The sequence below is a fragment of the Oncorhynchus mykiss genome, chromosome 20 (assembly GCF_013265735.2).
Source record: "Oncorhynchus mykiss isolate Arlee chromosome 20, USDA_OmykA_1.1, whole genome shotgun sequence".
NCBI classification, from domain to species: domain Eukaryota; kingdom Metazoa; phylum Chordata; class Actinopteri; order Salmoniformes; family Salmonidae; genus Oncorhynchus; species Oncorhynchus mykiss.
Window position 1 is genome coordinate 28,683,222 of NC_048584.1, and position 19,632 is coordinate 28,702,853.

The 19,632-nt window shown below is 49.0% G+C and overlaps 1 protein-coding gene across 1 annotated transcript in view; it reads left to right on the forward strand.

Annotated features, from left to right (window-relative positions):
* Positions 1-19,632, forward strand: part of camkmt (calmodulin-lysine N-methyltransferase) — a 197,089-nt gene that overhangs the window by 134,729 nt on the left and 42,728 nt on the right. The window contains exons 4-6 of the mRNA XM_021576372.2: positions 10,106-10,166; positions 14,630-14,681; positions 16,558-16,621. Coding sequence (XP_021432047.2) covers positions 10,106-10,166; positions 14,630-14,681; positions 16,558-16,621 — 177 coding nt within the window. The remainder of the gene's footprint in view (positions 1-10,105; positions 10,167-14,629; positions 14,682-16,557; positions 16,622-19,632) is intronic.

A 19,632-nucleotide genomic window follows, 5' to 3' on the forward strand; every position in this document is an offset into this window, starting at 1 on the left:
TGAAGACAGGGGTTAGACAGGGACAGTTCAGACAGATTATGATTGAAGACAGGGGTTAGACAAGGACAGTTCAGACAGATTATGATTGAGACAGGGGTTAGACAAGGACAGTTCAGACAGATTATGATTGAAGACAGGGGTTAGACAAGGACAGTTCAGACAGATTATGATTGAAGACAGGGGTTAGACAGGGACAGTTCAGACAGATTATGATTGAGACAGGGGTTAGACTAGGACAGTTCAGACAGATTTTGATTGAGACAGGGGTTAGACAGGGACAGTTCAGACAGATTATGATTGAAGACAGGGGTTAGACAAGGACAGTTCAGACAGATTATGATTGAGACAGGGGTTAGACAAGGACAGTTCAGACAGATTATGATTGAAGACAGGGGTTAGACAAGGACAGTTCAGACAGATTATGATTGAAGACAGGGGTTAGACAAGGACAGTTCATATATAATTGTCAGCAGTGTTTCCATGGAATATGTAAACTTGAAAACGGGTTTGGTTACATTTCGTTGGCTGAAGACTGCATCGCTGTTGGATATATGCTGCCGTATGAGTGACGGCATGTTTCCATGGAGACAGAGGGAACGTGTCAGCACTTTGCGCTACCCGTGGGAATGCGCCTCACAGGTGTGTTTGGCACATACACACACACACACACACACACTCACACACACACACACACACACACTCACACCTGTCCACATCTATTAGCTCTATGTAACTATTCACACATGTCTGTAATAATGTCATCTCATGGATGGTCATTGGTCAGTCCTTACTTCTGTAGCTATGAATTTAAGAGTTTGTCCAGCCCCATCCCTCAGCTGTTTACCTAAAATATGGCGGGGTGGGCAATTTGTTGTTGATTAAATCTCAGATTGCCTCTAACAGTATGTATTATATCTGTTGTTTGCAGGCTTGGTGGTTGATGATCATCTGTTCTGATTGTGATAATGATTCTGAGTGTAGGCCTAACTGTCCACTGTTGTGACTGAGGCATGGGACAGACAGACACAGGAGAAGTAGGGATGTGCATCTTTCCCTTTCAAGACAAGTCAATATGTACAGTGGGGAGAACAAGTATTTGATACACTGCCGAATTTGCAGGTTTTCCTACTTACAAAGCATGTAGAGGTCTATAATTTTTATCATAGGTACACTTCAACTGTGAGAGACGGAATATAAAACAAAAATCCAGAAAATCAGAAAAGTTGCCTCCTTTGGGAGGTGATCTATTCTTGATACACACGGGACACTGTTGCGTGTGAAAAACCCAGCAGTGTTGCAGTTCTTGACACAAACCGGAGCACCTGGCACCTACTACCATACCCAATTCAAAGGCACTTAAATATTTATTTTGCCCGTTCAACCTTCTGAATGGCACACAAACACAATCCATGTCTCAAAGGGTTAACAATGCGTATTTAAAATGACCAAAACTGTTGCTGATGGTGAACCTGAACAAATCAAATCTATTGCAAGCCCCTTTCAGCAGGTAGGCTATAGCCAGAGGAGAGTTGTGTCTCTGGTAGCTTACTTTTATTCTGGTAAAACACCATTTTCAACAGCGCATAGATTACAATAACCTATTAGTCAAGGGATTCATCCACTCTTTCTCCATCCCACCATCTATTTTTCTCCCTCCCGATCTATCTCCCCTTCTCTCATTTTATTTCCATCTCTCTCTCCTCCAGCCTCCCTCGCTCCTCCTCTCCTCCTTAATTGTTTATATGCATTATCATTCCCCAAGTAGACAGCGTTGGGTCCAGGTGACAGACCTGTATTTTGAAAGCCGAGCCTTCCTTAGCCAGAGGAAGGTAAGCAATTTAAGCCCTGGGCTGAGCCCTAATCTTGGGTTGTCAAAAGGAGCCCAGCCATTCTCCCTATGCTAATCAATCAATGACGCCCTGCACCTGTTCATCTGTTCAGCTTAGCAGCCAGGCCCCTGCTCTGATCTATCTATTAACTTACTGTCAGGGGCCGGGCAGAGGGCTGAGGCCTCCGCGCGCCCAGCGCAGCCTAGATGAGATTCCTCCAGCCCTGGCATTTGAAGGCAGATAAGTAAGCTATCAGAACAGCGGATAAATAGCAGAATAAAGATTTGGCGCTGCCCCTGAGAGTGAGGCGACAATGCAGCCGTGGCGAGCCAGATAGCCTCCCTCATTATCCTGCCACACCAGCCCGTAATCCAAAAAGTTGTTTACCGAGAGAGGAGGCAAGTGTTATCTGCGACCGCCACAGTGTTTTCTGTGTGTGTGTGGTGGAGTTTTTTGGGGGGAGGGTTAAAAAAAATGCCCTCACGTGCGCAGTTGGGCGAGACCAATTTTATTTTTTACCCTGTCAGAGGTGTCTTCCCTTTTGTAGGGGGTTGTGTGTGTGTGTGTGTGTACTGTAAATCATTGAAATTACCCTATTCCAATGTAAAATAAATGATGACTGTCTCTCTGTCCTCCCATGTTGTCTCCAGTCAGAGCAGACAAAGAGATCCTGGCTCTGCCAGACTCTGGGAATGATCACAGGTTTACTGCTTATAGATGTGTGTATAGTATAGGATCTTATGTAATGTAATGGCTGAGGGAAAGATTTTGTGTGTATATATATCTCTGTGCTCCGTTTAGTTAGTCTGCCTTTATAATTAGTTTGTAGCTGTACATTAACTGTGTATAGTATAGGGTCTTATAGATGTGTGTATAGTATAGAATCTTATAGATGTGTGTATAGTATAGGATCTTGCTGGTTTTATATTTGTATGTTTTAATGCAGATTGTCACTCCTTTTATCTGCTCCTCCCTCTGTCCCAGTCCAAACTAGACAGACCCCCCCCCCCCCCCCCCAACTCACACACTCTCCACCCTTGTAAACTCTTCCACCCCCCGCACTGCAGTAATCCTGAGGAGCAGTAAACTGGAGGTGTGAGGGGACAGATTGCCAGTTGATCATGCCGAAATGCGCTCTTATCCGTTATTGGATCTGAAATGGAGGAGGCTTAAGAATTATCTGAGTCCTCAGTTAATGTGGAGATCATCTGGAGAAAGCTCCGCCGGGCTGGACTGGGTTGGCCGGATGGTTAGCTGGCTGCTACGGTTACAGACGTCGTCTGGGACTGATAACCTGAGGGCGGGGGTGTACGCTCTACGCCTCTTGTTGATGTCTTTTCCTCCTCTCCCCCTCCTCCTCCTCCTCTCCCTCCTCCTCCTCTCCCTCCTCCTCCTCTCCCCCTCCTCCTCTCCCTCCTCCTCCTCCTCTCCTCTTCCTCACCCTCCTCCTCCTCTCCCCCTCCTCCTCCTCTCCCCCTCCTCCTCCTCTCCCTCCTTTCCTTCCTCCTCCTCCTCCTCTCCCTCCTCCTCCTCTCCCTCCTTCTCCTCTCCCCTTCCTCCTTTCCCTCCTTTCCCTCCTCCTCCTCCTCTCCCCCTCCTCCTCCTCTCCCTCCTTTCCCTCCTCCTCCTCCTCCTCTCCCTCCTCCTCTCTCCCTCCTCCTCTCCCTCCTCCTCTCCCCCCTCCTCCTCTCCCTCCTTTCCCTCCTCCTCCTCTCCCCCTCCTCCTCTCCCTCCTCCTCCTCTCCCCCTCCTCCTCTCCCAGCTCCGCCTCTCCCCCTCCTCCTCTTCCTCTCCCTCCTCCTCTCGCCCCCCTCCTCCTCCTGTCCCCCTCCTCCTCTCCCTCCTCTCGCTCCTCCTCTCCCTCCTCCTCCTCTCCCTCCTTTCCCTCCTCCTCTTCCTCTCCCTCCTCCTCTCGCCCCCCTCCTCCTCCTGTCCCCCTCCTCCTCTCCCTCCTCTCGCTCCTCCTCTCCCTCCTCCTCCTCCTCTCCCTCCTTTCCCTCCTCCTCTTCCTCTCCCTCCTCCTCCTCCTCTCCCTGGGGCCACACTATATGCCCCATGCTGTGCACTAGCAGGGCTCTACAGTGCAACCATTGTACTTGCGTATGCGCCTAAATATTTTTCTTTGCAACCTGGAATTTGTATTGAGGAGTGCACCTAGAAAATTAAAGATTCTACCTTAAAATATTTTCATTGTGCTCCTTAATTTCTTTGTGTGTGCCTACATTTTTCAACTTAGACGCACACGTGCTCCTTGTTAAAAAGATCAGCGTAGAGGTCTGACTGGGGGAGCTTGGACAGAGACAGAGGTAAAGTCTTCTAGAATCTGAACCGCCTGCAGCTTCATAGCAGTGATCCATCTTCCTTTACCCCCAGTGTATAGGGTTAATCATTTCCACTGATGTAAAGCAGCCCATTCTTCTGAGACAAGGGAGCCGGCTAGGTTGTAGGACACTGGATAGGTGGGCAGTGTAAGCAATTAATATGGCTGAAATTCCACCTAACTTATCAGAGGAGCTCAGAAGTAGACGTACGTGCCTATAGGGGCTGGGGATCATGTGATTAGTGTCGGCCACTCCCGTTGGATTAGCCCGGTGCTGCGCTCCAAAGTTTGTGAGGTCACAAGTTCACCCCAGTCTTACCTCTACCCCCCTGTACACCCTGCTCTGTCCATGTCTGGTAGTGTGGCTTCAATTGGATCTATGGGGATTTGCCAAGTACTAGTAGACAGTAAGAGGATCCCATTACACAGTCAGAGGAAAGCTTTCTTGATGCTCGGGGAATCTGTCTGTTGGCACTTCCTTAGTTGGGTAAAATACATGGCTCTGGTGTCATCTGGTTAGAATGGCTAGTTGCCAATTTCTAGCTGGTACAGTGTCTGCTTTACCATTTGTAGATGGGTTAGCCTGTGTGGTAACTGTCTAATAAATTAAATGTGAACAATTATACTGCTTACTAAGCCCAGGCCTACTGACAGAAAGCTGCTCAACGCCTGTGTGAGAGTGCGTGTGTGTGTCTACCTTCACCTCTGTTTAAGATGTCCTAGTCTTCTCTAGGCCATTTGTGTAACATACCTACATCATGCGTGACAATGAGTCCTGTGCCTCTCTATACACTTCAGTAGATGTTGGGTCTAGGCTGTATCCTGACCACAGGGTGGGCGGTGGATGAGCTGATCTTTCCTGGAACCTCTGTGCCACACATAATAGGCTAAGTCCTAGTAATGCCTGTAATTCAGTGATGATCTGCAGTGGGACATGCTGCTGAATGACTTCCTCATATGCTCAGGTCTCCTAATGCATCTTACAGCGTTGGTCATTTAATGCTACAAATAAAGAGAGAGATGTGTTGTGGAGGGGGGTTTGGGGGCCAAACGTGGTGGAGGAAGAGTTTATCCTGCCTACAGGCCAAGCCAAGGCAGACTCAAAACCCCTGCAGCTCCTTTTCTCATCTGGTAATTGAAGGTGAGAAATGATTTCATTATCCTCGGGAAGAGAGTAATCTGGTCTCGCCTCATGATCCGCTCATTTCCCCGAGTGCATCTCGACCTGGAAAACACATGCGCGAACTCACATGCACACGTGCGCAGACACACAGACACACACACACACACACACACACACAGACACACACACACACACACACACACACACACACACACACACTAGGGGAGTCTGTGTTCTCTTCCCCCAGGATAGGCTACACACACACTATCCCCTCTACCTATCTCCCACAGCTGTTAGTGTTATTGGAATGAAGGATCAGTCATCAGATTCCACATATGCTTTATTAATGTCTCAATCAAAGCTTTTTTACTTGGCTCACTCACACACCACACTATCCAACCACACACACACCACACTGTCCAACCACACACACACCACAATGTCCAACCAGACACACACCACACTGTCCAACCACACACACACCACACTGTCCAACCACACACACACCACACTGTCCAACCACACACACACACACCACACTGTCCAACCACACACACACCACACTGTCCAACCACACACACACCACACTGTCCAACCACACACACACACCACACTGTCCAACCACACACACACCACACTGTCCAACCACACACACACCCCACTGTCCAACCACACACACACCCCACTGTCCAACCACACACACACCCCACTGTCCAACCACACACACACCACACTGTCCAACCACACACACACCACACTGTCCAGCCACACACACCACACTGTCCAACCACACACACACACCACACTGTCCAACCACACACACACCACACTGTCCAACCACACACACACACCACACTGTCCAACCACACACACACCACACTGTCCAACCACACACACACCACACTGTCCAAGCACACACACACACCACACTGTCCAACCACACACACACCACACTGTCCAACCACACACACACCACACTGTCCAGCCACACACACCACACTGTCCAACCACACACACACACACCACACTCTCCAACCACACACACACCACACTGTCCAACCACACACACACACCACACTGTCCAACCACACACACACACCACACTGTCCAACCACACACACACCACACTGTCCAACCGCACACACACCACACTGTCCAACCACACACACACCACACTGTCCAACCACACACACACCACACTGTCCAACCCCACACACACACCACACTGTCCAACCACACACACACACCACACTGTCCAACCACACACACACCACACTGTCCAACCACACACACACCCCACTGTCCAACCACACACACACCACACTGTCCAACCACACACACACCACACTGTCCAGCCACACACACACCACACTGTCCAACCACACACACACCCCACTGTCCAACCACACACACACCACACTGTCCAACCACACACACACCACACTGTCCAACCACACACACACACCACACTCTCCAACCACACACACACCACACTGTCCAACCACACACACACACCACACTGTCCAACCACACACACACACCACACTGTCCAACCACACACACACCACACGGTCCAACCACACACACCACACTGTCCAACCACACTGTCCAACCGCACACACACCACACTGTCCAACCCCACACACACACCACACTGTCCAACCACACACACACACCACACTGTCCAACCACACACACACATCACACTGTCCAACCACACATACACCACACTAACCAACCACACACACACACCACACTGTCCAACCACACACACCACACTGTCCAACCACACACACCACACTGTCCAACCACACACACACCACACTGTCCAACTCCACACACCACACTGTCCAACCACACACACACCACACAAACACCCCACTGTCCAACCCCACACGCCCCACTGTCCAACCACACACACCACACTGTCCAACCCCACACACCACACTGTCCAACCACACACACACACCACACTGTCCAACCACACACACACACCACACTGTCCAACCACACACACACCACTGTCCAACCACACACACACCACTGTCCAACCCCACACACACCACTGTCCAACCCCACATGCCACACTGTCCAACCCCACACGCCACACTGTCCAACCACACACACACCACACTGTCCAACCACACACACCACACTGTCCAACCACACACACCACACTGTCCAACCACACACACCCCACTGTCCAACCACACACACCCCACTGTCCAACCACACACACCCCACTGTCCAACCACACACACCCCACTGTCCATCCACACACACACACACCACACTGTCCAACCCCACACACCACACTGTCCAACCACACACACACACACCACACTGTCCAACCACACACACCACACTGTCCAACCCCACACCACACTGTCCAACCCCACACACCCCACTGTCCAACCACACACACCACACTGTCCAACCCCACACACCACACTGTCCAACCACACACACCACACTGTCCAACCACACACACCACACTGTCCAACCCCACACACCACGCTGTCCAACCCCACACACCACGCTGTCCAACCCCACACACCACACTGTCCAACCACACACACCACACTGTCCAACCACACACACCGCACTGTCCAACCACACACACCACACTGTCCAACCCCACACACCGCGCTGTCCAACCCCACACACCACGCTGTCCAACCCCACACACCACGCTGTTCTTCCCCACACACCACACTGTCCAACCCCACACACCGCGCTGTCCAACCCCACACACCACGCTGTCCAACCCCACACACCACGCTGTTCTTCCCCACACACCACACTGTCCAACCCCACACACCACGCTGTCCAACCCCACACACCACGCTGTTCTTCCCCACACACCACACTGTCCAACCCCACACACCACACTGTCCAACCCCACACACCACACTGTCCAACCACACACACCACACCGTCCAACCACACACACCACACTGTCCAACCCCACACACCACGCTGTCCAACCCCACACACCACGCTGTCCAACCCCACACACCACGCTGTCCAACCCCACACACCACGCTGTCCAACCCCACACACCACGCTGTCCAACCCCACACACTACGCTGTCCAACCCCACACACCACGCTGTCCAACCCCACACACCACGCTGTCCAACCCCACACACCACGCTGTCCAACCCCACACACCACGCTGTCCAACCACACACACCACACTGTCCAACCCCACACACCACACTGTCCAACCACACACACCACACTGTCCAACCCCACACACCACGCTGTCCAACCCCACACACCACACTGTCCAACCCCACACACCACGCTGTCCAACCCCACACACCACGCTGTCCAACCCCACACACCACGCTGTCCAACCCCACACACCACACTGTCCAACCCCACACACCACACTGTCCAACCCCACTCAGGAAGGTCACACTGTTAGTCAACCACTGTAAACTTCATCATGAACCTTGAAAATGTTGTATAGAGTACCAGAGAAAACATGTAAAATACCATACGCTGCTTCAGGTTGGCCTCTTACGCTTTTAAAGTGGCGTGATACAGGCGCCTGGTAAATTGTAGCGTCTCTGGCTGTCAACGGGTTCATCAGGAGACCAGCAGAGTGTATTTGCGGGGTGAGGAGTGAGCAGGCCTGTTTTTAATAGGAGAGGAATATTTGGACGTTTTATCAATAGGCATTATTAAATCCTCCTTGGTTGAGCTAATCTTTGGGCCGCCGGTGCAGGGAGAGACGAGCTGTGTCGGCCCTGAGAGGTGGAGAGAGGCTGCCTGTAAGCCGCTTATTATATCGACTGCCTTTTCTCTCTCTCTCTCTCTCTCTCGCTCTCTCTCTGTTTCTCTTTCGAGAACACATTCTCTCTCTGCTACCTCTCGTCTGCAAGACGAACACACACACACACACACACACACACACACACACACACACACACACACACACACACACACACACACACACACACACACAAAGAAAGAAAGTCAACCAGAGCTGAGCAGAGCCTCAGCCTTCCCATCAAAGCCAGCTGCTAAGGCTGAAGTTTTATTCAAATTAGTGTTTACTTCTTTCACTGCCAAGGAAGTGTGTGTCTGTCTCCTTCTCTCTCTCCCGTGTGTGTGTGTGTGTGTGTGTGTGTGTGTGTGTGTGTGTGTGTGTGTGTGTGTGTGTGTGTGTGTGTGTGTGTGTGTGTGTGTGTGTGTGTGTGTGTGTGTGTGTGTGTGTGTGTGTGTGTGTGTGTGTGTGTGTGTGTGTGTATGAGACAATAGCAGCTTCATGGCACTTTCTGTACCTAACAGAAGGAGCAGGCTGGTAGTGGGTGATAAGCCAGGCAGACCGGCTCGCTCCTGGTGATTATCGCCCACCGGACCCCCTCTCTCCACACACACACATTTGCCCAGCTTACAAGTCTAAGGAACCATAGTGAGGAGGGGGGACAGATAGACAGGGGATGCTTGTATCACAGGCAAGGTGGGAGCTCTGTGGAAGGCTTTCAGAAAACACCACACACACTCACACACACTAGGTCCACACCGTGAGGAGACAGGCTTTATTATGTGTTGCTGTAGTTGAAACAGACGGATGGGTGTAAGGATGCTCCACGTTGAGGAGTTCTCTGGTGTAGATATAGAGGTTGTTAGTTTGGTTGTATTGGCTAGTTGACCCTGGTTGGAGCTTTTGAAATGGACATGTACATGGTTATGTACGGTAAACATTCAAATGATTGAGTTCCGTACCTGTGGTTTTGATGGTGGTGGTGGACTGAGAGTGAATAGATAATGCCAGTCAATAGTTGTATGTCTTCATGTTGTCCTCTGTTGTTTTTCCCAGGTGTATGGCCCTCTGAGGAGGTGATGGCACACTACTGCCTCAAGAAACGCCACATGTTCAGGTGAGTGGTTCTGGACTGGTCCCTGACCTCTGTCTCCCCAGTCTGTCCCTGCCAGGCAGGCATTACAATGCAGAATAGATTGTGGGCTCTGGCTCCTGCACTGCGTTAGGCTGCTGCGGCAGAGAGAGCAGAGAGTTGAAAGGTGTGTGGGATGTTTGATTTGCACTCAAGGCAGTACACGACCCTTTGATTTCCTGTTTTTACATTCAAGAGGCAGGAGGAGAGGAAGAGAGGGATATTGATCAGGGCGCTGCGCTGAAGGTCAGCTGGACCGCAACACTCACAGGGAGGGAGGAAGACCAGGGTGCAAGCCCCTGGCTGTGTGTGCACGAGATAGAGTTGTGTGTTTGTCAGCCAGATTGTCACTCTCTGTCTATCTCCCTGTTATCAGCCACTCAGCAAGAAAGAACGAGGGGAGGAGGATAAAATAAGAAAAGACTGGACCAAATAGCTACCTGTCACCGCCTCCTCAGCCCACTGTAGCTCATAACAGCAGCACTGGACAGCACACTGGTTTATAATGGACCTTCTTTACTCCAATGACTGCCTTGGTTGTGGATGTTGTGTCGAGGGAGAGAGGAATCTGTACAGTAACTGTGTGTGGGTGGCAGTAATTGTAAAGAAGTGCATGTGTGTATGTAAGGAAGTGCCTCTAATTGATGGTATTGTCTGTGTCAGTGTGTGACTCTGTGGTGTGTGTATCCAGTACACAATGTCAGCAGCACCACAGGGAACCCAACAGCCATCATTACCTTAATGTCCCTGCTGCAATACAAACTCCTATTTCCACCAGGAGATAAAGGCACAACAATGTCACTGCTTCTTCAAAGACACTGACTCTGGCTCGCTTAGGGAGGGGGGAAATCAATGAGTCGGCTGGAGTAGCATTCCAATCAATCCACACACACACACTTTCTAAGAGGAGGTATCCACAGTTCATTAGAGTTACTGCAGTGTCAGGCAGCGATGGCTGCCATGTGGTGCTCTAACCTACAGCATGTTACCACAGGACCTGCAACCCTAGCCCCCAGTCTAACAACCCTAGACCCCAGTCTAACAACCCTAGCCCCCAGTCTAACAACCCTAGCCCCCAGTCTAACAACCCTAGCCCCCAGTCTAACAACCCTAGCCCCCTGTCTAACAACCCTAGCCCCCAGTCCAACAACCCTAGCCCCCAGTCTAACAACCCTAGCCCCCAGTCTAACAACCCTAGCCCCCAGTCTAACAACCCTAGCCCCCAGTCTAATAGCTCCTGCTATTAATGTTAACAACCCTAGCCCCCCCCCCCCCCCCCCCCCCCTATACACTATCCACGCCCCGCTTGTGGTCACTACGTCTTCCTTCCTTCACCTTTCCATCTCCTCATCTCTTCAGCCAGTTAAACATGACTCCTCTCTCTCTCTCTCTCTCTCCCCCTCCCTGTCTTCCTCTCTCTCCTCTCTGTCATCACCTCTCTCTCTCTCTCTCTGTCTTCACCTCTCTCTCGCTCTGTCTTCACCTCTCTCTCTCCTCTCTGTCTTCACCTCTCGCTCTGTCTTCACCTCTCTCTCTCGCTCTGTCTTCACCTCTCTCTCTCTCTGTCTTCACCTCTCTCTCTCTGTCTTCACCTCTCTCTCTCTCTCTCTCTCTGTCTTCACCTCTCTCAATTCAATTCAATTCAAGGGCTTTATTGGCATGGGAAACATGTGTTAACATTGCCAAAGCAAGTGAGGTAGACAACATACAAAGTGAATATATAAAGTGAAAAACAACAAAAATTAACAGTAAACATTACACATACAGAGGTTTCAAAACAGTAACTCTCTCTCTCTGTCTTCACCTCTCTCTCTCTCTCTCTCTCTCTCTCTCTCTCTGTCTTCACCTCTCTCTCGCTCTGTCTTCACCTCTCTCTCTCTCTCTCTGTCTTCACCTCTCTCTCTCTCTCTGTCTTCACCTCTCTCTCTCTCTCTGTCTTCACCTCTCTCTCTCTCTCTCTGTCTTCACCTCTCTCTCTCGCTCTCTCTCTGTCTTCACCTCTCTCTCTGTCTTCACCTCTCTCTCTTTCTCTCTCTCTCTCTCTTAATCTGTCTTCACCTCTCTCTCTCGCTCTCTGTCTTCTCCTCTCTCTCTCTCTATGTCTTCACCTCTCTCGCTGTCTTCACCTCTCTCTCTCTGTCTTCACCTCTCTCTCTCTGTCTTCACCTCTCTCTCTCTGTCTTCACCTCTCTCTCTCTGTCTTCACCTCTCTCTCTCTGTCTTCACCTCTCGCTCTCTCTCTGTGTCTTCACCTCTCTCTCTCTCTCTCTGTCTCTCTCTCTCTGTGTGTGTGTGTGTGTGTGTGTGTGTGTGTGTGAGTGTGAGTGTGTGTGTGTGAGTGAAATGTCAGTGTTTTATTTTTAATCAATTTGCCCAAAATAAAATATGAACTGTTTTTACTTTGTCATTATGGGGTATTGTGTGTAGACTGATCAGGAAAAACAACAATTTAATCAATTTTAGAATAAGGCTGTAACGTAACAAAATGTGTGTGTGTATATAATATATATATTATTCAAAATGTATTAAATTACTTTTTTTCCTCAAATCTACACACAATACCCCATAATGACAAGGTGAAAACACGTTTTTAGAAATGTTTGCAAATGTATTAAAAGTAAAACACATAACTATTCAGACCCTTTGCTATGAGATTCGAAATTGAGCTCAGGTGAATCCTGTTTCCATTGATCATCCTTGAGATGTTTCTACAAATTGATTGGAGTCCACCTGTGGTAAATTCAATTGATTGGACATGATTTGGAAAGGCACACACCTGTCTGTATAAGGTCCCACAGTTTACAGTGCATGTCAGAGTAAAAACCAAGCTATGAGGTCGAAGAAATTGTCTGTAGAGCTCTGAGACAGTATTGTGTCGAGGCACAGATCTGGGGAAGGGTACCCAAAAATTGCTGCAGCATTGAAGGTCCCCAAGAACACAGTGGCCTCTGTCATTCTTAAATGGAAGAAGTTTGGATCCACAAAGACTCTTCCTAGAGTTGCCACCCGGCCAAACTGAGCAATAGGAGGAAAAGGGCCTTGGTCAGGGAGGTCACCAAGAACCCGATGGTCACTCTGACAGAGCTCTAGAGAACCTTCCAGAAGATCAACCATCTCTGCAGCACTCCACCAATCAGGCCTTTATGGTAGAGTAGCCAGACAGAAGCCTCTCCTCAGTAAACGGCACATGACAGCCCACTTGAACTTTGCTAAAAGGCACCTAAAGGACTCTCAGACCATAAGAAACAAGATTCTCTGTTCTGATGAAACTAAGATTGAACTCTTTGGCTGATTGCCAAGCATCACATCTGGAGGAAATCTGGCACCATCCCTACGGTGAAGCATGGTGGTGGCAGCATCATGCTGTGGGGATGTTTTTCATTGGCAAGGACTGGGAGACTAGTCAGAATCGAGGGAAATATAAAAAGAGCAAAGTACAGAGAGATCCTTGATGAAAAGCTGCTCCAGAGCACCTTCCAACAGGACAATGACCCTAAGCACACAGCCATGACAACGCTGCAGAGGACAAGACATTCCACAAATGAACTTTTAACAAGGCACACCTGTTAATTGAAATGCATTCCAGGTGACTACCTCCTGAAGCTGGTTGAGAGAATGCCAATAATTTGCAAAGCTGTCATCAAGGCAGGGGTTGCTACTTTGAATGATGTCTTCAGTATTATTCTACAATATAAAAATAAAGAAGAACCCTTGAATGAGTAGGTGTGTCCAAACATTTGACTGGTACTGTATATATAGACTGAGTGTACAAAACATTAAGAACACCTTCCTAATATTGAGTTGTACCCCCCATTTTGCCCTCCGGTGTGTGTATCCAGTACACAATGTCAGCAGCACCACAGGGAACCAACAGCCATCATTACCTTAATGTCCCTGCTGCAATACAAACTCATATTTCCACCAGGAGATAAAGGGACAACAATGTCACTGTCAACAGCCTCAATTCGTCGGGGCATGGACTCTACAAGGTGTGGAAAGCATTCCACAGGGATGCTGGCCCAGGTTGACTCCAATGCTTTCCACAGTTGTGTCAAGTTGGCTGGATGTCCTTTGAGTGTTGGACCATTCTTGATACACACGGGAAATTGTTGAGCGTGAAAAACCCAGCAGCATTGCAGTTCTTGACGCACTCAGACCGGTGCACCTGGCACCTACTACCATACCTCTATCAAAGGCACTTAAATATTTTGTCTGGCCCATTCGCCCTCTGAAACGCACATATAAACAATCCATGTCTCAAGGCTTAAAAATCCTTCTTTAACTCGTCTCCTCCCCTTCATCTACACTGATTGAAGTGGATTTAACAGGTGACATCAATAAGAGATCATGGTTTTCACCTGGATTCACCTGGTCAGTCTATGTCCTGGAAAGAGCATAAAGTTTTGTACACTCAGTGTAAATGTACAGTATCTCTCTCTCTCTCCTAGGGGTGCGGTGTGTGAGTTGGGAGGAGGGATGACCTGTCTAGCAGGGCTCATGGTAAGTGACATTTCTTTCACACACATTCAACTATACTACCCATATGTCACATTTCTGCACAACCGTGTCTGCTCTCTCACTAATCAAGTGGACCCCTTGTGAATCCATACACACATACACTCACACACTCCTACACTCCTACTGTTCCGTGCTGTGAATGTGTGTGTGTGTGTGTGTGTGTGTGTGTGTGTGTGTGTGTGTGTGTGTGTGTGCGCGCGCGCAGGGGGAGCAGAGCAGAGAGCCCTAGGCCTGCCCCTTGTGCTGACAGGTTGAGGGATTGTTAGCCGAGGTCTTAAGAGCCCCTCCACATCGACAGGCTTTAGCGTGTCATCGATCCGCCACCGTCTTCAGAAGACCAGCCTGCCTTTATCTCCCTGGAGTCAATATCCCGTGTTGTGACATTGCAGGCTGCTGCTGGAGACCTTCCCTCACACCTCTCCCCTCCTCCCTCCTTTTTCCCAACCTCATTCCTTACCTCCTTTCCTCCTCTTCTTGCCCATTGGCTTCCTGTATATTTTTTCCTCTCCTCCATATCCCCTGCCCTCCTCCTAATCAGTTCCTACTTCCTCCATCTACACCTTCTCTCTCCCCCCTTCTCCTTTCTACTCCTTCATCCCGCTCTCTCTTCCATCATCTCCATCTGTATGCTTCCTTTGCATCTCATCCTCTCCCTTTCATTCTCCCCTCTCTCTCTCTCTCTCTCTCTCTCTCTCTCTCTCTCTCATCTCTTTCATTCTCCCCTCTCTCTCTCTCCTTCTCCCCTCTCTCTCTCTCTCTCCTCTCTTTCATTATCCCCTCTCTCTCTCTCTCTCTCTCCTCTCTTTCTCCCCTCTCTCTCTCCTCTCTCTCTTTCTCCCTGTCCCTCTCTCTGTGTAGTTCCCTGTAGGGGGTCTGCCTCGGCAGAGTTTCCAGAGTGAGTGGAGTCCTGCTCTTCTCTTCTGCATGGCTGGCCTGGCCCTGTTCGGCCTGGGGCTCCTTCTCCCCGTCTGGCCAGCTGGTGGGACAGGGCTCGCTGTCCCCTTTACACCCCACAGGGAGAGAGGGGGAGGGAGCGAGCAGCCCACTAGGGCGAGAGGGAGGAAAGGAGGGAGGAAGAGGGGTGAGGGAATGTTCATGGCTCTCTCTGTATTTTCTGGTGCTGAATTGGAGTGGAGGTGTGTGTGTTTTTTTTGTTGGGGGGGGTGACTGACATCTGATGGTCTTGTCATTGTGTCATAGAGCATTTGACAACATTGATCTTATATGAATGTGCCACACACACACACACACACACACACACATGATTTTAAAAAAGGGAAGAAAAAAGGCTGCAAACACAGAAAAGACGGGGTTGTAAAGAAGCTGAAGCAGCAGCACAAAGCTCCCTCGTCTGCGGTGCAAAGTTATATGAAGGGCATCTGGCAGGCCGAGAGCAGAGAGCAGAGTGACAGCGCGCGTGATGGCTCCGCCCGATAAACACAAACCGGCAAATGAAAGGCTCTCTGCTCGCCATCATCCCCTGTCACAATGCAATTACTGAACAGACTGATAGCAAGATAGAGGCCCACAGCTAACGGGAATGATAAAAGTATTGACTGATTTGATTGAATGATTAAAATAATGCAGACATAAAATGGAGGGAAAAAAGGATGACTGAGAAAAGGAGGGAGGGGAGGGAGGGATAGAAAAAGGGAAGATGGAGAGAGGGAAGGAGAGGGAGCTGTTGAGAATGAGGCTTTGTAGATGAGGCGATGCTTCTGTCTTGTGTGTTTGGAGAGGGAGGAGAGGGAGGGGGAGTGACTAACTCTCTCTAGGGGTCTTTTGCTTTTATTTTGGGTTCTTGTCCTCTTTTTGTCTCATCTTTCACTCTCTGATTTCTCTCTCTCTCTCTTTTCAGATTGCCATTTGTGCTGACGTGAAGGAAGTTCTGTTATCAGATGGGAACGAGAAGGCTATTCAGAGTATCCTCCTCTCTCTCACTCCATGAGAGACCCAAACACAGCACTCAGCCCTGGGTCATTAGCAACCCCATAGAGACACTGTGTGTGCGTGAGCGTTTGTGGGCATGTTGGTTGTCTGTATATGTGTGTTTTTTTTACAAGGTCGGAGAATATTACAGTTGTCTGAGAATGTGAGGGAATGTGCATTTTCACAAAGACACACTCGGCACTCTGGTGCCCAATATCACTTAGAATCCAGCAAAATGTCCCTTCCATACCATTTCAATCCATCCTTCTACAGTTGTGTTATATGAGTGATTGAAAGTGGTCGGTAAGACCTTGCCCCATTTGAGTGAAATAATTGCATACTATCTCAAAGTATCTCCAAATGCATGTCTTTTCAACTCCCTCTCAGGGCCAAAGCCACAATGCTAGATGACTGAGCATTTAATTCAATTCAATTCAATTAAATTCAATAAAGGGGCATTCCATACAAGATTGTCACAAAGATATTTCTAATGTTTTGGATCTTCCTGAAATTAAATCCATAGAAAGGCCATTGGTGGAAGGATGCTTGGCATACCTTCGAAATCTGTATCCAAAATAGTTACTGGGAAAGAACTAATTAAAGTTGAGAAATGTGTGACATTTTAGTCTTACCCAGGCCTCCTTTAAGACACTACAATGATGGATGACTCTGTAGACGCTAGCAAGACATTCTAGGTGTCATTTCAATCTGTACAGTGTGCTCTGAAATTTGAGTAGTCTTTAAATGTAAATATCATTAAATGACCCTTTATTGATATATATATATATATATATATTTGTTATATGTAACACAAGAACATCACATTTCCAGAGTGGGCTCTGTGCTGCATTTGTTAAATGTTATGATAGGATCAGATCCAGGTCGGAGTTGTTGGGGGCATTGTTGTTGAGCAACTGGACTGCTTCATTGATTAATGTGACTTTCCTTCTGTTTGTTTTGCTTGGGGCAACGGAACGGCCTACCCAGAGGTAATGTGTCTCGTGCCCCTTCACCTGTACCCACACTGCCAGCTCCCTGCTCTCTCATTGGTTTGCACTGATAGCTCCTTGCACTCTCATTGGTTAGCGCTGTCTACCCACCCACCCTCCCCAGCCCTCTCTTCTCCATTGTACCAGCACGATAAAGAGAAATCTGTGGCTTTTACAAAAGCAGGAAACCTACACACACTAAGCTTGGACAAAATACATGGTTCAGATTTAGCTGAAGAACTGCTCACCACAATGAGACGTCATTGAATATCACGGAGGCAGTAACAATAGCATCGCTGGGCCTCTGATGACGGAAACGTACACAATTCAGAGTTGACTGCAGCTTTGTTTAAAGAGAAAAGAAAGAAGGTGGCGGGAAAGGCAGCCACAGAGATGGACAATCAGCTGTGTTGCCCAATAGGCCACTTTCACAACATTCACAGGCTTTTTCCCTGAGAGACTATTTTTGTGTAGTCGTTCTCATAATAGAAATAGATGGAATGGTGTGATAAGTGTGAGAAAAGAGAAAGAATGGAGAGAAATAGATGAGCAGATATGGCTATTGAGAGTGGATGAAATAGAATAGGAGTTTCTCTCAATCAACACAAAACATGTACAGTAAGTACCCTCTCAAAGTCGCTTTTTCACCTTCTTAGTGTAAATATGTAGCAACTAGCATATATTATTATTTAACCCGGCTTCGCACGTACACATTGTGCCGTACAGCCGCACGTTGTGCCGTACAGCCGCGCATACACATTGTGCCGTACAGCCGCACGTACACATTGTGCCGTACAGCCGCGCGTACACATTGTGCCGTACAGCCGCGCGTACACGTTGTGCCGTACAGCCGCGCGTACACATTGTGCCGTACAGCCGCGCGTACACGTTGTGCCGTACAGCCGCACGTACACATTGTGCCGTACAGCCGCGCGTACACGTTGTGCCGTACAGCCGCGCGTACACGTTGTGCCGTACAGCCGCGCGTACACATTGTGCCGTACAGCCGCGCGTACACGTTGTGCCGTACAGCCGTGCGTACACGTTGTGCCGTACAGCCGCGCGTACACATTGTGCCGTACAGCCGCGCGTACACATTGTGCCATACAGCCGCGCGTACACGTTGTCTGATTCATGAATGTTGGCTGCTTCCCCCCTGTGTGACGACCCAGAAGGACAAATATTCCTCAGCTTACACACCCAGAAGAGACAAATAAATGCACTACTACTATACAATTGGCAGTAGGAATATGAGTATCTACTTACTGTATAGATGAATGTGTTTATGTGAGTACCTGTTGAATTCTTGAGTGCTTGTTAAGTGTTACGTTATTTCTGAATCCCTGTCGGTTCGAGTACTGTATTTGTGTGAGTGACTGAGAGAGTGTGTACAAGCCTGTTAGGGTTGACCTTCATTTGAATTGACCCCAACCAAACCTGTTACACCACTGTATGTGCATGGCTGTTACAGCTCGTGTGTGTGTGTGTGTGTGTGTGTGCACCACTTGGCAGTGTGTAGGATGACCTCTCCCCCAGTGCGATGGTACTGATGAGATTACCCTGTAAGCTCCTCTCCTCCTCAGCCCATGATCCCAGTGTGCTGACTCTCTTACTACACAGACCTGCCCTGTGTGTGTATGGTGTCTGTCCGAACATTTTTGTGTGTGGTGTCTGTCCCGAACATTTGTGTGTGTGTGTGTGTGTGTGTGCATGCATGTGTATGTGTAAGGGCCCATCCCTTTGATCTAGGATTGGCTCTCCATCCAACCAGCAGATACCTCTCCCTCTCTCCCCCCTCCCCCTCTCTTTCCTCTTTGCGCTCTAGATTGGATTTGCTACAGCTTTTTGCTGCTTTAAAGACAGATAAATCCTAATTGAATTGCCTCAGCACCGGCCCTCCAGACAGTGTATTAATAGACCGGTTGACATCAATCAGCCTGTGTGTCATAGTGGTGATGTGGTGAGCTCCTCTCAGGCGTAGGCTACAGGTTAAAAGCCTTCTGATTGATCTGCTG